Source organism: Pavona decussata, unplaced genomic scaffold (assembly GCF_977016875.1).
Source record: "Pavona decussata unplaced genomic scaffold, jaPavDecu1.1 SCAFFOLD_73, whole genome shotgun sequence".
Lineage (NCBI taxonomy): Eukaryota > Metazoa > Cnidaria > Anthozoa > Scleractinia > Agariciidae > Pavona > Pavona decussata.
Genome location: NW_028145492.1, coordinates 857,170 through 876,741, shown reverse-complemented (window position 1 = coordinate 876,741; position 19,572 = coordinate 857,170). Strand labels below are relative to the sequence as shown.

At 39.2% G+C, this 19,572-nt stretch overlaps 3 protein-coding genes and 1 pseudogene across 4 annotated transcripts in view; 2 read left to right on the top strand and 2 right to left on the bottom strand.

The window, feature by feature from the left end:
* Positions 1–11,102, bottom strand: part of LOC146476756 (G-protein coupled receptor 83-like) — a 31,342-nt pseudogene extending 20,240 nt beyond the window's left edge. Inside the window, exon 1 of the transcript XR_014865539.1 lies at positions 11,021–11,102. The product of XR_014865539.1 is annotated as a G-protein coupled receptor 83-like (transcript). The remainder of the gene's footprint in view (positions 1–11,020) is intronic.
* LOC146476757 (uncharacterized) lies at positions 4,541–6,511 on the top strand. Its single transcript, XM_085114169.1, has 2 exons — positions 4,541–5,210; positions 5,548–6,511. The coding sequence occupies exons 1-2, from the start codon at positions 4,556–4,558 to the stop codon at positions 6,459–6,461; spliced, it is 1,569 nt and encodes a 522-aa protein (XP_084970295.1). The 5' UTR covers positions 4,541–4,555; the 3' UTR covers positions 6,462–6,511.
* A 1,714-nt stretch (positions 11,103–12,816) lies between the features above and the next one.
* On the top strand, positions 12,817–16,011 carry LOC146476755 (uncharacterized). The gene has a single exon (XM_085114233.1). It carries the CDS (start codon positions 12,838–12,840, stop codon positions 14,374–14,376), a length of 1,539 nt encoding a protein of 512 aa, XP_084970359.1. The 5' UTR covers positions 12,817–12,837; the 3' UTR covers positions 14,377–16,011.
* Positions 16,012–16,031: 20 nt separating this feature from the next.
* On the bottom strand, positions 16,032–18,869 carry LOC146476754 (G2/M phase-specific E3 ubiquitin-protein ligase-like). Its single transcript, XM_085114232.1, has 3 exons — positions 18,417–18,869; positions 17,871–17,966; positions 16,032–17,393 (listed from the first exon to the last, which is right to left on the bottom strand). The coding sequence occupies exons 1-3, from the start codon at positions 18,867–18,869 to the stop codon at positions 16,899–16,901; spliced, it is 1,044 nt and encodes a 347-aa protein (XP_084970358.1). The 3' UTR covers positions 16,032–16,898.
* Between the last annotated feature and the right edge of the window lie 703 nt (positions 18,870–19,572).

Below are 19,572 nucleotides of genomic sequence, written 5' to 3'. Positions count from 1 at the left end.
CAGACGATCGCAGATCGCAAACAATCGCAATTGATCGCAGGAGATAAAACATGGTTCTATCTTCTGCGATCGTCTGCGATCACGATCGCAGGATCGCAGACGATCGCAGACCTTATTGCGATCTGCGATCTGCGATCCGCGATCCTATGGAAACCAGCCTTTAGATAGAACATGGTTCTATCTTCTGCGATCACGATCGCAGGATCGCAGACGATCGCAGACCTTATTGCGATCTGCGATCTGCGATCCGCGATCATATGGAAACCAGCCTTAACAATATTAAGTCACGGATGATTTAACTTTGTTGGTCTTCGAATATATTGTGCCCGTTTCTGAGTATTTGTTCTGCGTGCGAAAGTATGGAAGCAAACGGACATTGGTTATGAAAACTAGTCCCTTAAAATCGTCTGTATCCCCATTGAAACATACATTGAGACATTGCGGAAACATATAAATCTTTATGGTGACACTTCCGGTTCATGGTTGTCACGCAACAGTGTGACCTGCGAGTTGTTTATTAACAAAAAAAAAAGAAAAGAAATGTTTATTAATTCGTAAACTGGATTGTTTTGTTACTCAGAAGGTAAGAGTACAGAAATCACCTCAGTGCAGGTTAATGAACAATTTGATGCTAAATTCTTGTTAAAACGTGCATGAAATGATCATGAAACAAAGGTGTCAGTAAAACGCGGGGCCGGGGTCTCTTTTTTTTTCTTTTTAATAATAATAATAATAATAATAATAATAATAATAATAATAATAATAATAATAATAATAATAATAATAATAATAATAATAATATATTCGCTATCACCGACGGCTCAAACATGAATTATACACTGAGCTTCATGGGAAGGGCTTTTAATCGTTTTTCACCTCATCAACCATCATCCTCTACAACACGTTGGAAGGAAGGGAGTTTTACAGTCAATCCACGTCAAGCTTTACCGTTTTTTTTTTCAATTTTAATGGAGTTTTTAAATGTACATGTCAGTTTTGACGTCGTCAATGAGATTTCAGAGTTCCCGTACAATTTCCCCAGTTTATTGACGGTATAAAACTATGAATTTTTCTTTACATTACAGCACAAGTATTTCAAGAATAACAATTGTCTCCCAAGTATTTTGAATCGCTTTTTTTTTGTCAGTTAATACGTCTTTTTCGGAAAGATTTCCAGAGAAATGTTCTACATTCTATTCAAATGCCGAGCTTCGAATGCATGTTTATTTCATTCTCGGAAATAATAGTCACGCGTGACATGGATTGACTGTAAAAAACGAACACGATCATGGAAGGCGGCGGGGGTGTTCACAGTAAGTTCATTGACATTCTAGTTTACGAATTTGTTAGTTCAAGGAAATATACCGTCTCGTACCTTTTTTTGCCTCATTTCGTTTCTTGGAAGAATAAAAGGTAGTCAATTCACGGAAGCAATGTCCGCCAAAATACGGAATTGCATCGAGTGTTGTCACCGATGACCTATCAGTAAGCTTTAGAGACTTAACTTTTTTTTATATTGGCTTTAATTCTTATTTGACCCACAAATGATCTGTGATGTTGAAAATAAAAAAAAAAGAAAAAAGAAAAAAAAAAAGGAAAAGAAAGAGACCCCGACCCCGGCCCCGCGTTTTACTGACACCCACGAAACACTGAAAACCTCGTCGTCGACACACTAATATGCTTGTATCGAGCGGAAATAGATGAAGAAGATGGCCAAAACTTATGTTTGATTTTTCATTAAGGTATCAGCTTAGTTTCCGTACCTTTGTGTCTCAAATTGACGCACGTTTATGATTCTCTTTTCGCTTTCGTGGTTCGCAGTCACCTGCTATGTCACGCCATTGTTTACAATGCGAATGCCAGATTTTCGACATGGTAGGTGATAAATTCGAGGCCCTGCGGGTCACTTAAAATAATTTACCCAAAGTTTTGTTTTGATATTATGATTGATAAGTACACAGTGAAGCCATAGAAAGTCGTTTTATGATAATCTAAGTTATCGCCCATGGGTAAAATTGCCGGTATTTTAGTTCGAAAATTTGGTTGTTAAAAATTTGCGTTTATAGCATGTTGTTCTAGATCTGTTTCGGGCATAAAAGTAACCTAAGTTTTGAATGTTTTTCTGTAGAAGAGAAGATGAAGACCTAGAAAAGCAATAGATGTTATTTCATGATCCGTGACTGGCTGTGAATTGATACGCGGCCGGCCAAAGTTAAGGAAAATTCCGCCCGACCGGAAGCGAATTTTGAACTCAACCGAACTGAAAATCGTTTTTCGCTTGTTTACGCGTAAGGAAGCCGCATTTGGAAAAACTAACTACAGCCCGTTTTGTTTCTTACTAAGGCCTACCTATGAGCAAAATATGAGCTAAATCGATTTTTTGACTTGTGCCACCAAAAGTTGATTTCGGTCGATATTTGTGGAAAGCCGCTCTTAAACACAGGAACCAAAGAAAACAAGGCCTTAGCAGGAGCCTTGTTGAAATTTTTCCTTTGACTCAATGTGCTAGTTTCAATGCCCACCCATACCCCCACTCCCCCCAACTCCCAACGGGCGCCTCCACTGATTTGAGCCCTAAAAACCGTGACAATGTGTAATCTGAACCTTGCAATTATTTGACATCTTACCTGCTCGGGAAAGCAGCAATTTTGATTCACTGTCCTCTCCACAATCGTCGCTAACTGTCCGCGAGATACCCTTGGAAGTCCTTTATACACCGCGCGATAGACTGTCACTCATTCCACAGTTGCTGGAGCCGCACAGGCACCAAGTCGAATATTTACACACCGTTCCCGACAAGGCCATAACAGTGCCCGTTTGCAAGCTTCCCAGAGGACAAAAGTTATTGGGACAGGCCAACAAAACTACTTCAAAATCCGGCCACAAGCGACGTTCTGAAACGTTTTGTAGAGGGAGAAATCTGGAGCATATGGCGTGATTGGTCAACTTTGAAAGTAACTTTTGTACTTGACGGAAGGTAATTGCAATACTCCAGTGTAAATTCACAGCCTTTGGAGGAAACAAGTCTACCGGTTTGCTAACTTTACATATAGGAGCAAGTTTGTCATACATAGCATAGAAGCAAGGGATTCACTAATTTTCTCAAGGATTGCCAAAAGACCGGTGAGGTTGACATTGTTTTGTTTCCTACTACAAATTAATTTAAAAAGCTTGTTAACAGCTTTCCCACGGTACTTTGACATTGCTGAAAGTTTGTTTTTACTTTGTTTACGAAATTATTTGATGTACATTATGCCTTATCACTGGAATATAAAATAAATGTGCGTTAATCAACTGAATACTAAATCGGGCCTGGATTTGTAGCTACCGTATTTGCATTTGTCTTGGAATTTGATCGCCCTGTTTGTTTGTTTTGTTTTGTTGTTGTTTTTTTTTTTGGCGTGTGGCGTGTTCCCTTCAGAGCTTAAAAATCTCGAGATAAGAATGAACGAAGGAAGACGACAACATGCATGATATTGAGGATCTTCTTTTTAGTTTTAACGGTAAAATAATAGCGGAACGAAATAGCAATCTTGCGTCATGTACACGAGCGTGGTACTGTAGATATATCTGCTCGGCGCGGCGTTGAATTACATATTTCACGGCTTGAACTACACGTCTCCTGTTTTCCACAAGTGTTAACATAATAATATTTTCAATTGTAGCTTTGAGTACAATACTGTTTTGATGCATCCAGGATTTCGAAACAGGTTTCCATCGGTAGATTTTACAATGTGCGGTTCTGTTCGGAATCGGGATGCTTCTTGTTCGCTTCGTGAAAGGTCGAAATTCCAGAAAGTACACTTCACGTTTCCGTCTCTCGACAGGACAATTTTGTCGGGCCGCCTTAGCAATTTTTATACAACAAACTATAAAGAATGGGCTTTAAGACCATGCTAGTTTCAACTTCAAATTACATGTACCAGTGGGCTTTTGTTGCTGTTAAAGTTAGCTAAAATTACCTTATCCGCTAAAGCGCTGTAACTAGGGTAATTGTCACAGCCAAAATCAAGCAGTTTTCAAGAGCTTTCTCAAAATAATTTCGTGATTCAGGGAGATCAAGAGTTCTGTTATGAGTTAACCAAAGTACATCGATAGATGTTATTGCGTTGATCTGAACGAGCGAAAAGAAAATGCATAATTTTATTGTAGTTTCTACGCCGCCGGAAGGCCAAAATGGCGTTTTTCGAACTTTGTTAGATTTTGAAAAAACTAAAGCGCTTCAGGTCCTTTGAATAGTAGTTTCGAAAATAACTCACTATAGAGGTTATTTGGGCAAAATATGAAGAAATTGGAAATTTCACGACTGACGCCGCATTCTCGATATTTACAGACACTGTGGCTCTTAAGGGAAATTGAAAATCGTATAAACCGTTGCCATTTTTCATCTGATGACGCGGTGCGTGATGAAGCGATTTACATCATGCAGTCATCGAAGCTTGCCATCCGTTCATGGCAGGGCCACATATTACGATCTTTTAACCAAGACCAAGCGCGACTGGATTGTCTTGACCTTCTTGACAATGAGACATTACTCATTGTCAACGACTGGGCAATGAAGTTTCTACCGCAGAGGTACCGAGAATCGCAGTCTGACTGGTTCGGAAAGCGTGGCATATCCTGGCACATTTCCGTGGTCTATAGAAGATCCGACAATCAGTTACAGTGGCAAGGATATATTCACGTCATCCAGTCATGTAGTCAAGACAGTGCCTCCGTGATATCAATTATGCAGGATGTGCTTCGCCCTGTCAAAGCCGAGTATCCAAACGTAACGAAGGCCTATTTTCGGCAGGACAACGCTGGATGCTATCATTCGTCCGCAACGATCCTTGCGTGCCCTGTAGTTTCGAATTCTACTGGGGTCCAAATCAGACGCATTGATTTCAGTGATCCACAGGGCGGCAAGGGAGCTGCAGATCGTCTTGCAGCCACATGTAAGGCTCACGTGCGCAGTTTCATCAATGAAGGCCATGATGTCACGAATGCCACTCAATTAAAAGACGCTCTTGTCTCACATGGAGGAATTGATGGCGTCCGCGTAGCGTGTCTGGATGCAATCACAACGGCATCACCAATCAGCGAAACAGCGAAGATCCAAAATGTCAGTAAACTTAACAACTTTGAGTTTACAGAAGGTGGTATCAAAGCATGGAGGGCATATGACATTGGCAGAGGGAAAGAAATCAAAGCCGATACCTTGACAGCAGGTAACATTCAGTCTTGGAGTTTTTGTTGTTGTTGTTTGCATTTGGGACCCTGGACTATTTTAAAATGTTCATTAAAAAAAATTAAGGATGGCTAAGAAAACCCTAGACTGCAAAACAGTCGTTTTTTTTTGTGTGTGAATGCGCGAATTCTCGCGCGCGAAGCGCGAGCCTACCACGCCCACTACGTAATCGGAAAGATCAACTCAAAACTAATAAGAGCAATGGAAAAATAATACCAAGTATAGCAATATACAAAGCTCTTTTAAAACTAGAACACAATACACTGAATTTATTCGTTTACCCATCGTTTTGACACGTTTAATTTCCCTATTTACAGAATCCGAAAACAGGTGGTTAGAGTCTACATTTTCTCCGGGGAAATTCAAATCTCTCGGCCATAAAGACAGAAAGCATGTTGATGACGACGAGTCTCCCAAAACAGAAGAGAGTTCCAGTGACATTCAGGAGAGTCAGACCAAGCATGGTGTACACACTTGCCCAGAGAGTGGATGTACAAGGGTTTTCCAGAGACATTCGGCATTGACGAAACATCTATCCTCTGAGAAATGCATACGGTCCCTGGAAAAACACACTCTTATGGACCTTGCCAAGCTTGGCTATCAGCAGGTTTTAGAAGAGGGCGTCGGTGTTGTGCCAACCTTAAGAACCAGCAGTGTTGCAAGCAAACAATCCAGGGAACGTTTAGCAGAGAGATGGGCGTTACGACCAGCTAAGAAGGCATATCGTTTTAGTGAAAAGCAGAAGGCCTATCTCACTGCTAAATTCACCATTGGTCAGTCCACTGGACGGAAAGTCGACGCAAGTCTTGTAGCACGTGATATGAGACGTGCCCATAGTTCGAATGGCGAGCGGCTTTTTAAATCAACTGAGTTTCTGACCTCTCAGCAGATATCTTCATATTTCTCCCGCCTTTCTGCAACAACTCGCCAGCAGACCCATGAAGTCGACATCGCAGCTATTGAAGAAGAAATAAACTTTTCTGCGGCCAGAGACAAAGCGATGGCTACTGTCACCCTCCAGCATCCAATACTGTTTGACCAATACAACATCTGTGCCATGGCAGAAGAAGACACATTGAAGAGCTTGAAGGTTTCGTTGCTGCAGGTGATTTGCCAAGGCCTCAATCTCGACATCCCTAATCCACCAATTCGCCGTAAAGCTCCATACCTGAAGTTGCTTAAAGAAGCCATCAGTGATTGTAGTTGCCAAAGCCAAGAAATCGACTACTGAAGAGGTGACTCTAGCAAGTCCTGTCCCTTAACATCGAGAAGGAGACCTCCTTTTTTTACTTCCACCAATCTGTCGATCATTTCTTTAAGTAATATTTTATGTAAGTAAAGAAAAATAAGTGGAGACAAGAGAGGATACCTTCATCCTCTCTTGGTGGAGATCTAAGCCTCGGTTTTCGCCGCTCTCTCTGGTTCGTTCCCGAGAAGAGACTTTCGGGGGAGGAGCGCGGGCTCATTTCCTAAACAGCTGCTGGTAATTGAGCCTACGAAAATCTCAAATACTTCAGTTGTAAGGGACGGACCATTACGAAAGTTATGGGGGTGGGGAATTTTAGAGCGGCATGAATTTTTTCGTTAACATTTCCCTTTAGGCCAATGCGGGAGTATTTTTAAGGCTACTCGGCGTGCATGAATTTTTTTCATAAGATTTTCCCTTGCACGTAAAATTTTTTTTTGTACTTCGTCCCCACCCCAGAACCCTTTCTAATGGTCTGTCCCTAGAGCCGGGGGATATTTCCCTATAAAAATTGCGCAGCGCGTGGCAGAAATTTACAAAACACTGGAAGAGGTACAAGCATTTCTCATTTGTTTTCGGATCAATGGTCTTAAAGTCATTGAAAGGTACCGCCAAAGCTCTCATGACTCTTGGAGTCTCTTCCTCTTACTTCCCTTTCCGTCTCTTTAACTCCAGGGATGAGAAGAAGAATAACCCTGGAAAGGGGCTTGAGGGCTTCGACATGGGTGCGATTGGCACCCCTATTCATTTCTGGAGAGAAGTAATATTTTGCTTATTTAGATATAAACGGAGATGGCGTAGGTGCACTAGGAGATTCTTTTAGTTCTGATTGCACAGTCCTCCTTTATTTAGTGACGATTTTGCGATGTTTTGCTGGCGACTACCCTAAAGGACATAACTAAAGAACATGTTATAATTCATTTTCACAATACCGTGTACAGCAAAACGTGACTTGAAAAATGTGACAGGTAACACAACACCAAAATAAACAAGATGAAGTGGCTTCTTCGTTTTCAGTGTTTATGTGAGGATTATTTACTCCCTATCTACAAATAGTTCTAATGAACAAATAAGATAGTCTTTTTTTATGACATGTTTAAACAAGACGGAGGGTTTTACTCTAGTGAGAACTGTGCAAACTTGGAACACGGAACACGACATAAGGTCAGTGAGTAAACAATTCTAAAATGTATATAATTAAAAATTTGCGATGCGGGAAATCTAATTCCCAAGTGAGTACTATACTTTTCTAAGATTATTTTAAACTCTGATTTATTTTGTTGTATCTTGTTACGTTTTGGAATTAATATCGCGTAGCATAGCCAAGGGACGCACCATTTAAAATGGAATAGTCGATGGCCCGTAATAGCCTCTGTCATTTCTTTATATTCTAAAAATAAACTTTATACATTTTATGGTTCATTTCTATCATGCCTCAAAATATCTTCTTTTACTGACATTGTTTGTTTGCTCCATGGTGCATTTTGAAAGCTTCTTTAGAAGCGTTTGGAATTAAAATGATTGATTTTTTTTTACCTCAGAACCATCCGCGCTAGCTCATCCGACCCGATTTCATGACCCTTAGCCCTCCAGCCCTAAAATAGCTTTTTTTATTATAATTGGACGGATAATTTCGCTTTATTAGTCTCTCAGATAGCAATACTTGTTTATATAACAGAATTTCCATCAATTCTTTGCGCTTTGACGGGCTAGTTATAACTTCCGCGTAATTTTCTCTTCGATTTGCATATGTTTTCCTTTGGTTACATTCCACGTTCATGTCGCGCACGGCGACTTGGGGGGCTCAAGTTAAAATTTTATTACTCGCAAGCATTTTAATTTGCAGAGCTGAAACTTCAGGTATAATAAATAACATAACAGTTCTTTCGTTTAGTATAGTATTTTTTTCAATCTATGACATACCAGGGTCGACTTTTAGCGGTTGAAGTTGGGCGTTATTTTGTTTGCCAAAACAACCCACACAATCAGGGTGCACACAATAAAAGACAGAAACTATACTACAATAGTTATTTTGCAAAACCTTTTTATGAGGTCTTAAAGCTTTGGATGTCTGCTAAATACATGAGTAATATCAAGTCAATAGGAGCTTTTGCGCGCTTGTACTGTTTCGATGAAAATTGTTAAAATTTGCACCCATTTCCGAATAAAAAAATGTATTTTTTAGCAAATTTTCGAACTTTGCTAAAATTCTCAAAATGTAAAGCGCTTGGGGATTTCTTAATATCATTTCTTGAAATAGTTCACCCACAGGGATGTTTGGGTAGTACCAGCCAAAATTCGAATTTCTAGAACTGATTTGAGATTCTCGATATTTTCTGACATTGGCTCTTAATGGTCAAAAGACAATTGAAGTCCATAAGAAATTTGCAAGCTAATTTACAGTCTTCTAGTTTGCCCATTTATTATCCCCTGTCTGAATATTTTTAATTCCGATTTCGACTTCCTAGCACGTTTTTTTTTACTTGCGCCCGTTTCTCAAATGTTCCAATAACAACCTGGCCCGAAAACCAATTTTTGTGAACAATATACCCAACAGGGAGACGATGGTTATTTTGAAGCTTAATGTCAATATACTCATAATTTTTGGCAACAGTGACATACAGGCACGTATGAACTAGAAATTCTTGCAAATTTAATTGTTCTGGAAGCGACAAAAGAACGACTTTGAGGAGCAGAGTTCCTGCTGTCTATAATAATTAGATCCCAACGAATTTGTTTTTCATCCACTATTTATTGAAATCATCAGCATGTGCATGCTTTCTTCAAATGATCGTTCTCATTGATTTTATTTCTTATTAGGTTAGCTAGCTAGATGATCACTATAATGAAATCAGCGGCCGTCTCAAAGAGTATTGATTTGTTCTGGTGCTTCCAGGTTTCTGCCCCTGAGTAATCAGGAAGTATGACGCTCACAATAACATTAACTGGAGAGGATATAGGGTGATATTTGTTTTTATTAGCCGTCTAGAAAAAAATACTTCGACAAAACAGGCCACAGGTTTGTTAAGTCACATAGCATTTAAATGGCATGATAACACCAGATATAAGTGACACTAGCGTCTTATCGAGACAGTATCTAGACCGGGCGGAGAGGTGCAGATTCTTCCCACGGCGTCTTTGCACCCGAATAACTTTTTTTAATATTTGAGCAACGCCATGTGGACGTTTAGTGTTCATTAACTTTGATGTTACCATGGCAACGAACTTTTGATATCCCTATTTTCAACGAAAGGAAAATCCCCTTTTAAAATGAATAGTTATTTCAAACGACGATCATCAGCCGCATAAACTCCTTGTATACTGGAAATCAATAGCTTGTCCTCCTTTAATTTGGCCTCGTGAGATTTCGCGCGTTGTGTCATGCAGTTTTCCCGCCAATTCGTGTCAAACAGACCCACGGACTCCACCCACGCTGTCTTTTGAAAGGTGATTGTTGACGGCAATGCGTTCATTGAAAAAAGTCAATTTGCATAAGCATGTAAAAACAACCGAGCTCTTTTCGATTGTCATTTCCCGCAAAGAAAAGGAAAACATTTGGAATAACTTTTGCAAAGTAATGAAAATTATCTAATCAAACTCACTTTGCCCGTTTTGGCCCCGTGCATGTGGGGTGAGATGTCTCTTGAGGATGTGTAAGGTAAACAGCTGAAATTTAGACCCTTGCTGACAAAGTTTTTTTTTTTTTCTCTTGTATGTCTAGTTATTAACGTAAATAAACATTAAACGTTAATAAAAATAGTGTTTTTTTAATGGCCAAAAGGTGATTAAAGTCTAGAAGAAATTTGCATGCTATTTAGCAGACTTTCACTCTCGCACCCTTTATCGCTTGCCGTGTTATATTTTTCTGAATTCGACTTTTTGTAGGTTTTTCTTTTACTAAAGCGTTTCTCAAATGTACTGTTAACTGAAAATTATTTTTTGTGTCGATACATTTAACGGAAAGACAAGTGATATTTTTTTACCTAAATGTCAATACATTCATAATTTTAGGTATAACATATACGCAAGTTTTAAACAAAAATTCTTGCTTTATCAGTTAAAGGGAATAAAATAAGTACTTATTTATCAAAAAGGTTATCTGATCTTTCGAAAAGTGGGCTTTGTGCACCTTATTCTCAGAAAGAGAGTTACTCACAAAATTAATGACGGCGTGTTTATACTTTCAATAAAACTTCCGCTATCCTGGCATGGCAATGCAAGTTTTTCCACAACTTTTACTTGCTCATGGGTAAAAGGTGAACAAGCGTTCGTTGATGACTTTAAAAGGCTATGTATGTTTGCCCACCTCTACAAGTTTTCATTGATACGCGGCAGCAGTACTAGTATGTTACAAACGACAGAAATACATGCCGAGAAAATGTTTGCTGTGTTAAAGCTAACTACTCAGTATTGTCTTTAGGAACCTTATATTGCTCCTGTCAATTAAATTAGTGTTTTCAATTTCTTATGGACGACAAAATTCTTTAGCGATAATTCTTGCACTTTGACAACAGTACATTCATCTACTGGTAAATCACACTCACCTTCGGGAAATGATGACTTTGCAACGATCCGAAAAAGGATGACTTTTAGCTTAAGACAACTGCTCGGCCAACAGTCGTGTCGGTAACCTGACAGCGGATAACAACAAACTAAACTTTGTGTCCTCCATAAGTGAATGTAGCCTGTTAAGTGTAGTTGGCAGATGTAGATGAGTTAACAAAGGGATATAGATTATTGTGCAATTATAAACGGAAGTTGTTTCTTATTGGTCGTAATGCCCATAACCTAGTGTGTAATAAGCTAGAGCTGAATTTTTAATCCATTGGACCATTTCAGAAGTCCATAAGTGGGGCAATTATAGAAAGATCAAGCGTACTATTTTTGGTATAAGTAACAACAGGACATTAATTTCCTTTATTATATGGCTGGCTCCGCGAGCGGGCAAGATGAGTCAAGTTTGGCTACCCGAGCGCTCAAGATGGAGCTATCTTGCCCGATCGGGATTACCCGTTGCCCGTCCGCTTGGCATCGAAAGTTTAATCCCGAGGAACAATGCAATCTTTTCTTCGATTTTCTCGTTGTTCTGGCGGAAAATCCTCACTAAAATGTTCGGTAAACCGTGTCAACATTTACCTAAAGGAAAGGAAAAAGAATAGGATCATCCTGGTGTAGTGAAAAATTTGTATCAGCTACAATGAAAGCGAGCCAGTGAATCGGTGAGTTGCTCTGTGTGTAGAGATTAATTTTGTAAAAGTTATTGTCTCAAGTCGAGTACTAAATTGTTTAGTTCTCTAGATTTGCAATGACTGTATTTAAATCATAGCGTAGTGAAAGTCACGTTAAGTGTCTAGAGCGGTTCAGAAAAATGTTTTTCTCAAGTTCGCCGAAGAAGCTCACATTTTTAATTTAGCCGCGTCTTGCTTCTTGTAAACAACAAAATCTTATCAAAGTTTCGCTCAGTTTTTTGAGTTACCTGCTCTATTTTTCGGCTAATGTTTTCATATAATTCAAAATGTATTGTTTCATTCAAGAACTATTGATTGGAGACCGGAAACTGTGTACTTGAAAAGTGTTTATTATTTACGCCACCACGCGATCGGCTGAAAATGGCGTGTTTGCCGGATTCTATTAAAATCTTCCCGCACTTGCCAAAATCTAAATTTTTCGTACTCAATAATTGTATACTCCCTTTAAGCCATTATAAAGTTAGAGCCTTAAGATAATTTAGGATTCCTTGTTTTCCATGATTACATGCTAATCCAAAAATGCACTGAAAATGAATCTTATACCGGCCGGCTATGAAGAATTTCTTTCCGAGCAGAACAGTTTCTTGTTCTGTTTTGTTTTGTTGTTGTAGTTTTAACTTGAAGATAAAGCCATATCATAAATCCTTTATTGACCAAGCTTGTTCGGTCAAGATGGCTGGATATTGGCCTTGTTCTTTTTTACTCGTGGATATGCTTTAGAGTGTTAGGGGCATTCTGTATGCAAATGAGTCACTCACTCCGGTGTAACCGGAAGTGGAATAATAGCCAATCTATGGAATGCGGAATGGTGCAAAATTCAAGGAATCAAAATTGCTTCCAACATCAACAACCAATCTGCAGTTCAACATTTTCTTTCTAGATCAACAATAAAATCCGTCCAACTTCAACGGCAAATACACTAACCAACAACGAAAGTAAGTCAACACCAACAACAATTCCTCTCGTCTTCAACAACGAATCACCTTCAAAACCAGCATCGAACAGAGTCTCAACTTCAACAACACAAAATTCGTTCAACAATTTCGGCACAAGCGACTGGCTATGGTCGGGGGAGGTTGGGACCGAAAATATCCATCGCTGGGAAATAGAAGATGGCGGCCGGCGGAGCTGCTAGCCATACTATCGGATGGGACTTGTTTTTTATAGATTTGGAACAGCTAGTCTTAGATTATGAGCAATTGAAAGCGTCAAACTTTACTACAAACTATTCCTTAGACGAAACTCTTCTGGAAAGGTTTGAAAATGCTGTCCAAGCTTTACGAAACGTGCTTCCTCATGTCCATCATTCACATTCAGTTGCTGCTATATTGTCAGAAATTGCACACAATCTCCAGCTAATGTACTGGGACTGTATTCGTCATGGTGATTTTCCTTGTCGCTCGAGATGCTCTCAAGTAGCAGTTTTATCATTTAATTTACCAGAAAGTGTTAAAACCGGGCATCCAGGAAGACCCAAGTTTGATATACATGAGGAAACTCTAATTGAGCTGAGGTCACTGGGCTTTAACTGGAATGAAATTGCTCGAATGTTATTGGTATCGCGCTGGACAATTCAGCGCAGAGTGGCTGAGTTTGGACTAGAGCATTTGTCAAAATTTGACGAAATTAGCGATGATGAGGTGGACCAAAAAGTTAGGAACTTTATGCAAGAACATGGTTGCTTTGTTGGATCATCCATGATTTGTGGATATTTTCGCGCTCAGGGAATCAGAATCCAGCGAGATCGCATTCGTAAGAGTCTAGCAAGAATTGATCCAAGAAATGCAAGAATTCGATGGGCCATTACCATCTCTCGACGTGCATACTGTGTGCCTGGCCCAAACAGCTTGTGGCACCTAGATGGCCATCATTCTCTGGTATCTTGGGGATTTGTTATACATGGAGCTATTGATGGCTATTCACGTTTAATCACTTATCTTCATTGCTCAAGCAATAATCGCAGTGAAACAGTGAAAGAATTGTTCGTAAATGCCATCCAGTCATTTGGCGTTCCGTCAAGGGTCCGGACAGATCGAGGAGGGGAAAATGTTGGTGTCTGGCAAGAAATGGAACAAAGAAGAGGCCCAAACAGGGGAAGCTACTTGGCAGGCACATCAACCCACAACCAGAGAATCGAACGGCTCTGGCGGGATGTCTTTCGTTGTGTGGCCCACATTTTTTACTACACATTCCAGGTAATGGAAGAGAATGGTTTATTGAATATGGACAACCCAATTCATAAATCTGCTCTGCATTATGTGTTTCTACCCCGTATAAACAGAGCTATTACAAGTTTTAAAACAGCATGGAATAACCATCCTCTTAGAACTGAGCACAACTGGAGCCCACAGAGAATCTGGTCCAATGGTATGGTTGGTATCAGGAACCGTACTTTGACTGCGGTAGCAGAAATCGCTGAGGCGGAGCCAGCTGTTGATGATTTAGAGTGGTATGGATTTGGTCCAGCGGCACCTACACCAATGGATGAAGAATTACCCACAGTGGAAGTTGATGATGCCACTCTACTTTCAGATCGTATCTTAGACCAGCTATGTACTATGGTTAATCCACTACAAGAATCAAACCGTTATGGAATTGATATATACACACATTGCCTTACTACTCTTCAAGGTCTAGTTACTAATGAGTAATGTACACAGAAAAAGACTGAACATTTGGGGGTCAGAAAATCCAATATGGGCCCTGCCAAGCAAAAGGGACCTTTCACTGTATGTAAACTTTCAGCAACATTATTTATCAAAATTTTGCATGACATCCTGGAGATTTGTTCATCTGAATAATCAAATTTTGTGAAGGGCTTTTACACTATTTGGTCGGAATAATGAATTTCTGTAATTAGGTCCATTCTCAATAATTATTGGCAGGGTTTATATTTAATCTTAGGTGCATGACCAAACAAAGCTTATCCTGTGGTTGACCACTACAGTAAAAACCTGCCAACAAGAATCTAGAATTTTAGCCTAGAAAGGTTCTTATAGTATTGGTTTTTACAGGGAAATGAGGGATCAAAATCAACAGTTTTAGCCTAAAAAGGTTCTGATATCTAGGTTGTTATCTGCGGGTTTTAATGTCTTTTTGGCAATATACAGTACAGTACTAGGACAGGACCTCCTCCCCTTCTCTCAGAGATGTTGGTCAGTGGGGTTGTATCTTGGCAATCTGTGTACAACAGCCCCCCTCTCATTTGCCCCTCCTCGCCCATACTGCCTTCATTGTGCTTGGATTCAGAGAATAATGGACCATAGAAAGGAAGCTACTAATTGAACAGTACATGTTGGTTAATTTCTCACATGTTTATTACCTACTTGTTACAGCTGTTCATGGACTACAGACCAACAGTAAACAGATTGCTTTGGGTTTCCAAAGCATTGTAGGCATGCTAACAGAATTTGAACAAATGCATACATGTAGTGCTTGAATATGAAAATATTATTTTACTTAACTTTCTGGATTGGAGTGCAGGTATCAGAACCATGAAACTCTACTAAATCAAAATAGCACTATTTCTATTCTGTGCTTTTGTTAGCTGTAAATATTTAAGAATATTTCATGTGTCTAATGTCTGCACTCTAGCTTCTAATGCTTTCCTGAGTGTTCTGTTGTGTTTACAAATACGCTTGAACTAAAATCACATTGTTTGTTTTATACTAAACAGTTGTGTTCAACTCAACATGAAAATTGTACAAGAGGGTCCACAATATGCCCACAAACTCTGATTCCCACTTAAGTTTTTCTTGGACTCCTGAATTCTAAAATAGCTAAGAATTCCTGAATATCTAAAGTTGGATTTTAACATCCTGAATCTTGTCTCACCAGAAGTTTATATGTTGTAAAGTGGAGTAGGAATTAAGTAAAATCCCACATTTTACATTCCTTAAACCTATTGTGTACCCTCCAAGAACTTACAATTTTCATAATGTCAATTTAGCAAATGTATCTTTGAATTTATCTTATTCTGTTTCTTAGTTTAAAATTTCAACCTTTGTCTTGTAAAATAAATGTTGCTCTGATTTTAATTTCAACTATTGAATTACAGGGGAAGGTCCCCATGGTTGCACTCCAAAATGATTGGGAGGTGCAAATTTGTGGTAAATAAATTATAATCCCCCAAACTCCCCCAGGCTTGAAGGAAAACCTGAAAAATCTCGTTAACAAAAGATTTAGATGAAAAAAATATCACAATCAAAATTGGATCTGCAAAAAGTCAATGATAGATTAAGGGGGAAACAAAGATGACCCAAGTGAAAGATATTAAGTGTTCCTTGTGCAAAAGAGACCTGGACTTTTGTGTAGCCTATATGTTTGAGTGGTCATTGAGTCATCGGTGATTGCAAACAGTGCGATGCAAATAAATCAGAAAATAATAGTTATTTTAATAAATGCCTCTTTTCTTACACAATGCCCCTGTCAAATATCTATTTCTTTACGTATTGAAGCACTCGTTTACTGCCAATTCTCCATTGTTTTCAATAAAAAAACAAATTTCCTTGTAAAATAAAACTACTCCAGAGAATTCACAGCAAAAATTTCCTACCCCACACCCTTAAAAAACATGGCAGATTCCAAATCCCCCAATGTATCACACCTCCTGTGGTTTCAAACCTGGTGTACCCCTTTCGGGGGAAGGTCCTCCATGACCCTGACAATGAATATGTCAAAGGGTTACTTGGAATGTGAATGCTGAAAAGAACTTTACTTGGGGATTCTTGCATATACTGCAGTCATTCTATTTAAAGTGTAAAGAATGATTAGCGAAAGTTCAACAGTTGTTACGCAGAATACATCCTCAAGAGCATTTTTTTAAAATGAGGAAATGCCAGCAGATTACTAAATGTTCAAAGCTACATTACGAGTTAAGTACACAGAACATGTCAACTGCTGTAATACATGCAATGAATGGGGAACACAAAAATACTTGTGAAGCAGGAAAATGACTGAAGTTGACAATAGTACTGGTCGTATCCAAGGGAATCCATACTGTTGAGCAGGGATATAGCCAACCAGATAAACTGTGTTACATGTTACCATAATTTATAGCAACTTGTACTACATGTACAGCATGTGCCTTTAGAAGGATAAGAAAAATGTTACCATTTAAGGCCTTATATACATGTACTATAAGCATTGCCAGTCATCTTTAATAACTACTCCTTTAACCAGTCGTGAATGTGTTCCCTTTGATGACTGACCTCATCGCACTTTCAAAATCTTTGTAACTGTCAAAATGGTTTGGCAGTTTGAGATAAAGAAGGCAGGTTGATGCAAATATGCTATTTGTAGCTGCACAAGATACTGTGATACGTCTTGGTAGGATACATGTTGCTGAAGATCTTGAACCAGTCACAAACCTAAGGAAGTCGTCAAGATCATCAGGACTGCTATTTCGAATAAAGGTGTGAAGCATCTGAAACACTCTCTCAGCACCTTCATCCTCACTGGCAGTCAAATTTAGACAATCAGCCACTGACTGATTGCTTACTTCATCTTTATGAACAAAGCAATCTTCAAACAACTGTGGACTTCTTTCTATCTCATCCAATAGGCCTACGATTGACAATCCTCGTCTGAACTGATCCAAAATGGACTTCTTTCTCACCAGAATATTGTGCAGCATAAGAGATTGCATAACATCAATCTTGTTCTTAGGCTACAAAACAAACAAGATCAAATGATGAAGATGAGAAATTAGTTATTAGGTCTCTATGGCTTGAGCCTGTTGGAGGGAGGGGGGGGGGGGGGGTGGATGGATTAATTCTGGAATCACACATTCCACTATAGCACTGGCAAATTTAGCCAGGAAAGTTGCAAAAAAAAAAAAAACACTCACATTAGCTGCATGAGGTTTCATTGTAACAGTCGATTGATCATATTAAAAGGGTCTATTGATGTAATATGCTGACCCTTTGTGTCAAGAATGTTTTTTGTTTGTGATAATCGCTGTACAATTATTAACACTTGTATTCTCAATTTTTTCCAGGTAAAAGAATTTCAAAATTTCAAGTAAAAGAATAGTCATTCATATATATCTGTCTGGATTTGAAAGAACATATCCTGAGAAATCTCAGTTGGGGTATGTTCTTATAAATCTTTTTTTACAACTAATGAGCTGACTTTTCACACTTACACTGATTAATCTACTCTCTCCAGACTCTGACATCAGTTGTAGGAAACCAGACTCTGTCGTGATACCAGACAGGTCATTGTCTGTTGCAAGGGTGATCTGTAGGTCAATGAGGAATGAAGTTCACAATCACATTTTTTATAATTATGGTAGCCTAGATAGCAATGATAATGATGGCATGTGGCATAATCTGACCCAGAACTTACAAAATCATGTCAATCTTGCCAGATAGGCATGTAAACACTAACAATGCAGCCTGTTGCCAAGACTAGAGGTGGGATGGCAGGAATGACATTCAACACAAATAGATTTGAAAGTTTGCAGATTATTGATGTTTGTCACATGAAAGTAGAATTTTAATAGCTCTTCTGTACACTCTTAAAGTGCACCTTCCTGGTAAATAAAAATCAGTCTATTTTATTCAGAGATAACTGTTTTCAACAAAATAATATATAAGGTATGTTACTAACTATTCTATCACTGTATGAGTCAAGACCTGAAAAAGTCTACTTGAATCTACTGTATATTTTTGTCCAATCAAACACATACCCTTGTGATGTAGTCCACAAGATCATGGCTGTCAACATCTACGCATGATGCCCTCTCCAAAGCAACTTGGAGATCCCCGGTTGCCAAGTACCAGTATATCACTGGGGAGAGGTAAGGAAAACCTGGCCCTCCCTGCACCAAGCTGTGTGCAATCATTTTACCCAAAGTTTCAAAGAAGCCATTAACAACAAGTTCGTTGCTGAAAACAGGAAGTCTTCTATATTCATTTCCAACAAATATGTTCCTGATCACTTCATTGTTGGCCAGGGCATGGAAAACATTGCTAAAAACTTGACGCAAAACACCGCCAGTGTCAATAGCTGGCTGTCCCTTTAAGTAAACGAATATAGGGATCAATGGGTCAAAGTCTGAACTTTTGTGATAACTATATACATCCATTACTTCATCCTCTGGGTCAACCTTTAACTTCTCACGCATCCCCCTTGATTTCATTTTCCTTCTCAATTTTTGGAACACAAAAGGAAGGCTCCCAACAGTCTGTGGTGGGTTTTCTTGGGTTTCAATGTTACTGATATTATCACTGCTGCTACTGGGGTTAATATCATGATCAAATTCCCCATACTGCAACAAAACATTGAGCAGTGTTCATGGATGCACAGGTTACCACTGCATTTCTTATAACATCTTGAGGAATCCTTGGGAACATCATTGATAGGTTATCTACTTTTTGCTGATCCAGCGATGAGTTGATAGCCGCAGGGGGTCTTAATAACTCATCGTCATCATCATCATCAACAGAACATGGCGGTTGAGCTGAAGATGCAGAGGCTTCACTGCCAGGCTCTGGGGTGGTGGCGCTGGTAGTATTACACAAATCAACATTTGAATATGCCTGACTAGGAGTGGGTAAACTGATACTTGATGTGGTTGCGGTTGCAGTATCATCCTGGCATTTGTCACCAGCTTTGCCTGAAATTTCATCAACATCAGTTATCAATCTAACATACAGTCTTCCGTTTCCACATAAATGCTTGACATGACTAAAATCCCATGTATGATTGTCTTTGACTATTGGAGTGGTAATCAAGTTCCGTTCCCGCTTCACAAACTCGAAATCACACAGACCAATGCCAGGATATCGTTTCTCAAAAACTGTCTGTAGTTCGCCCCTGATGGCGTTTTCGTTCTGGTCACT

What these genes read in the sequence shown, in the direction of transcription:
- LOC146476754 (XM_085114232.1), bottom strand. Translation starts at nt 18,869, where the DNA reads ATGAAATCAAGGGGGATGCGTGAGAAGTTAAAGGTTGACCCAGAGGAT. An exon ending in TTGTGGACTACATCACAAGG is followed by an intron (nt 17,967 to 18,416) that starts GTATGTGTTTGA and finishes ATTGACCTACAG; the next exon opens with ATCACCCTTGCAACAGACAA. An exon ending in GAGAGAGTAGATTAATCAGT is followed by an intron (nt 17,394 to 17,870) that starts GTAAGTGTGAAA and finishes TTTGTTTTGTAG; the next exon opens with CCTAAGAACAAGATTGATGT.
- LOC146476757 (XM_085114169.1), top strand. Translation starts at nt 4,556, where the DNA reads ATGAAGTTTCTACCGCAGAGGTACCGAGAATCGCAGTCTGACTGGTTC. An exon ending in AGCCGATACCTTGACAGCAG is followed by an intron (nt 5,211 to 5,547) that starts GTAACATTCAGT and finishes CCCTATTTACAG; the next exon opens with AATCCGAAAACAGGTGGTTA.
- LOC146476755 (XM_085114233.1), top strand. Translation starts at nt 12,838, where the DNA reads ATGGCGGCCGGCGGAGCTGCTAGCCATACTATCGGATGGGACTTGTTT.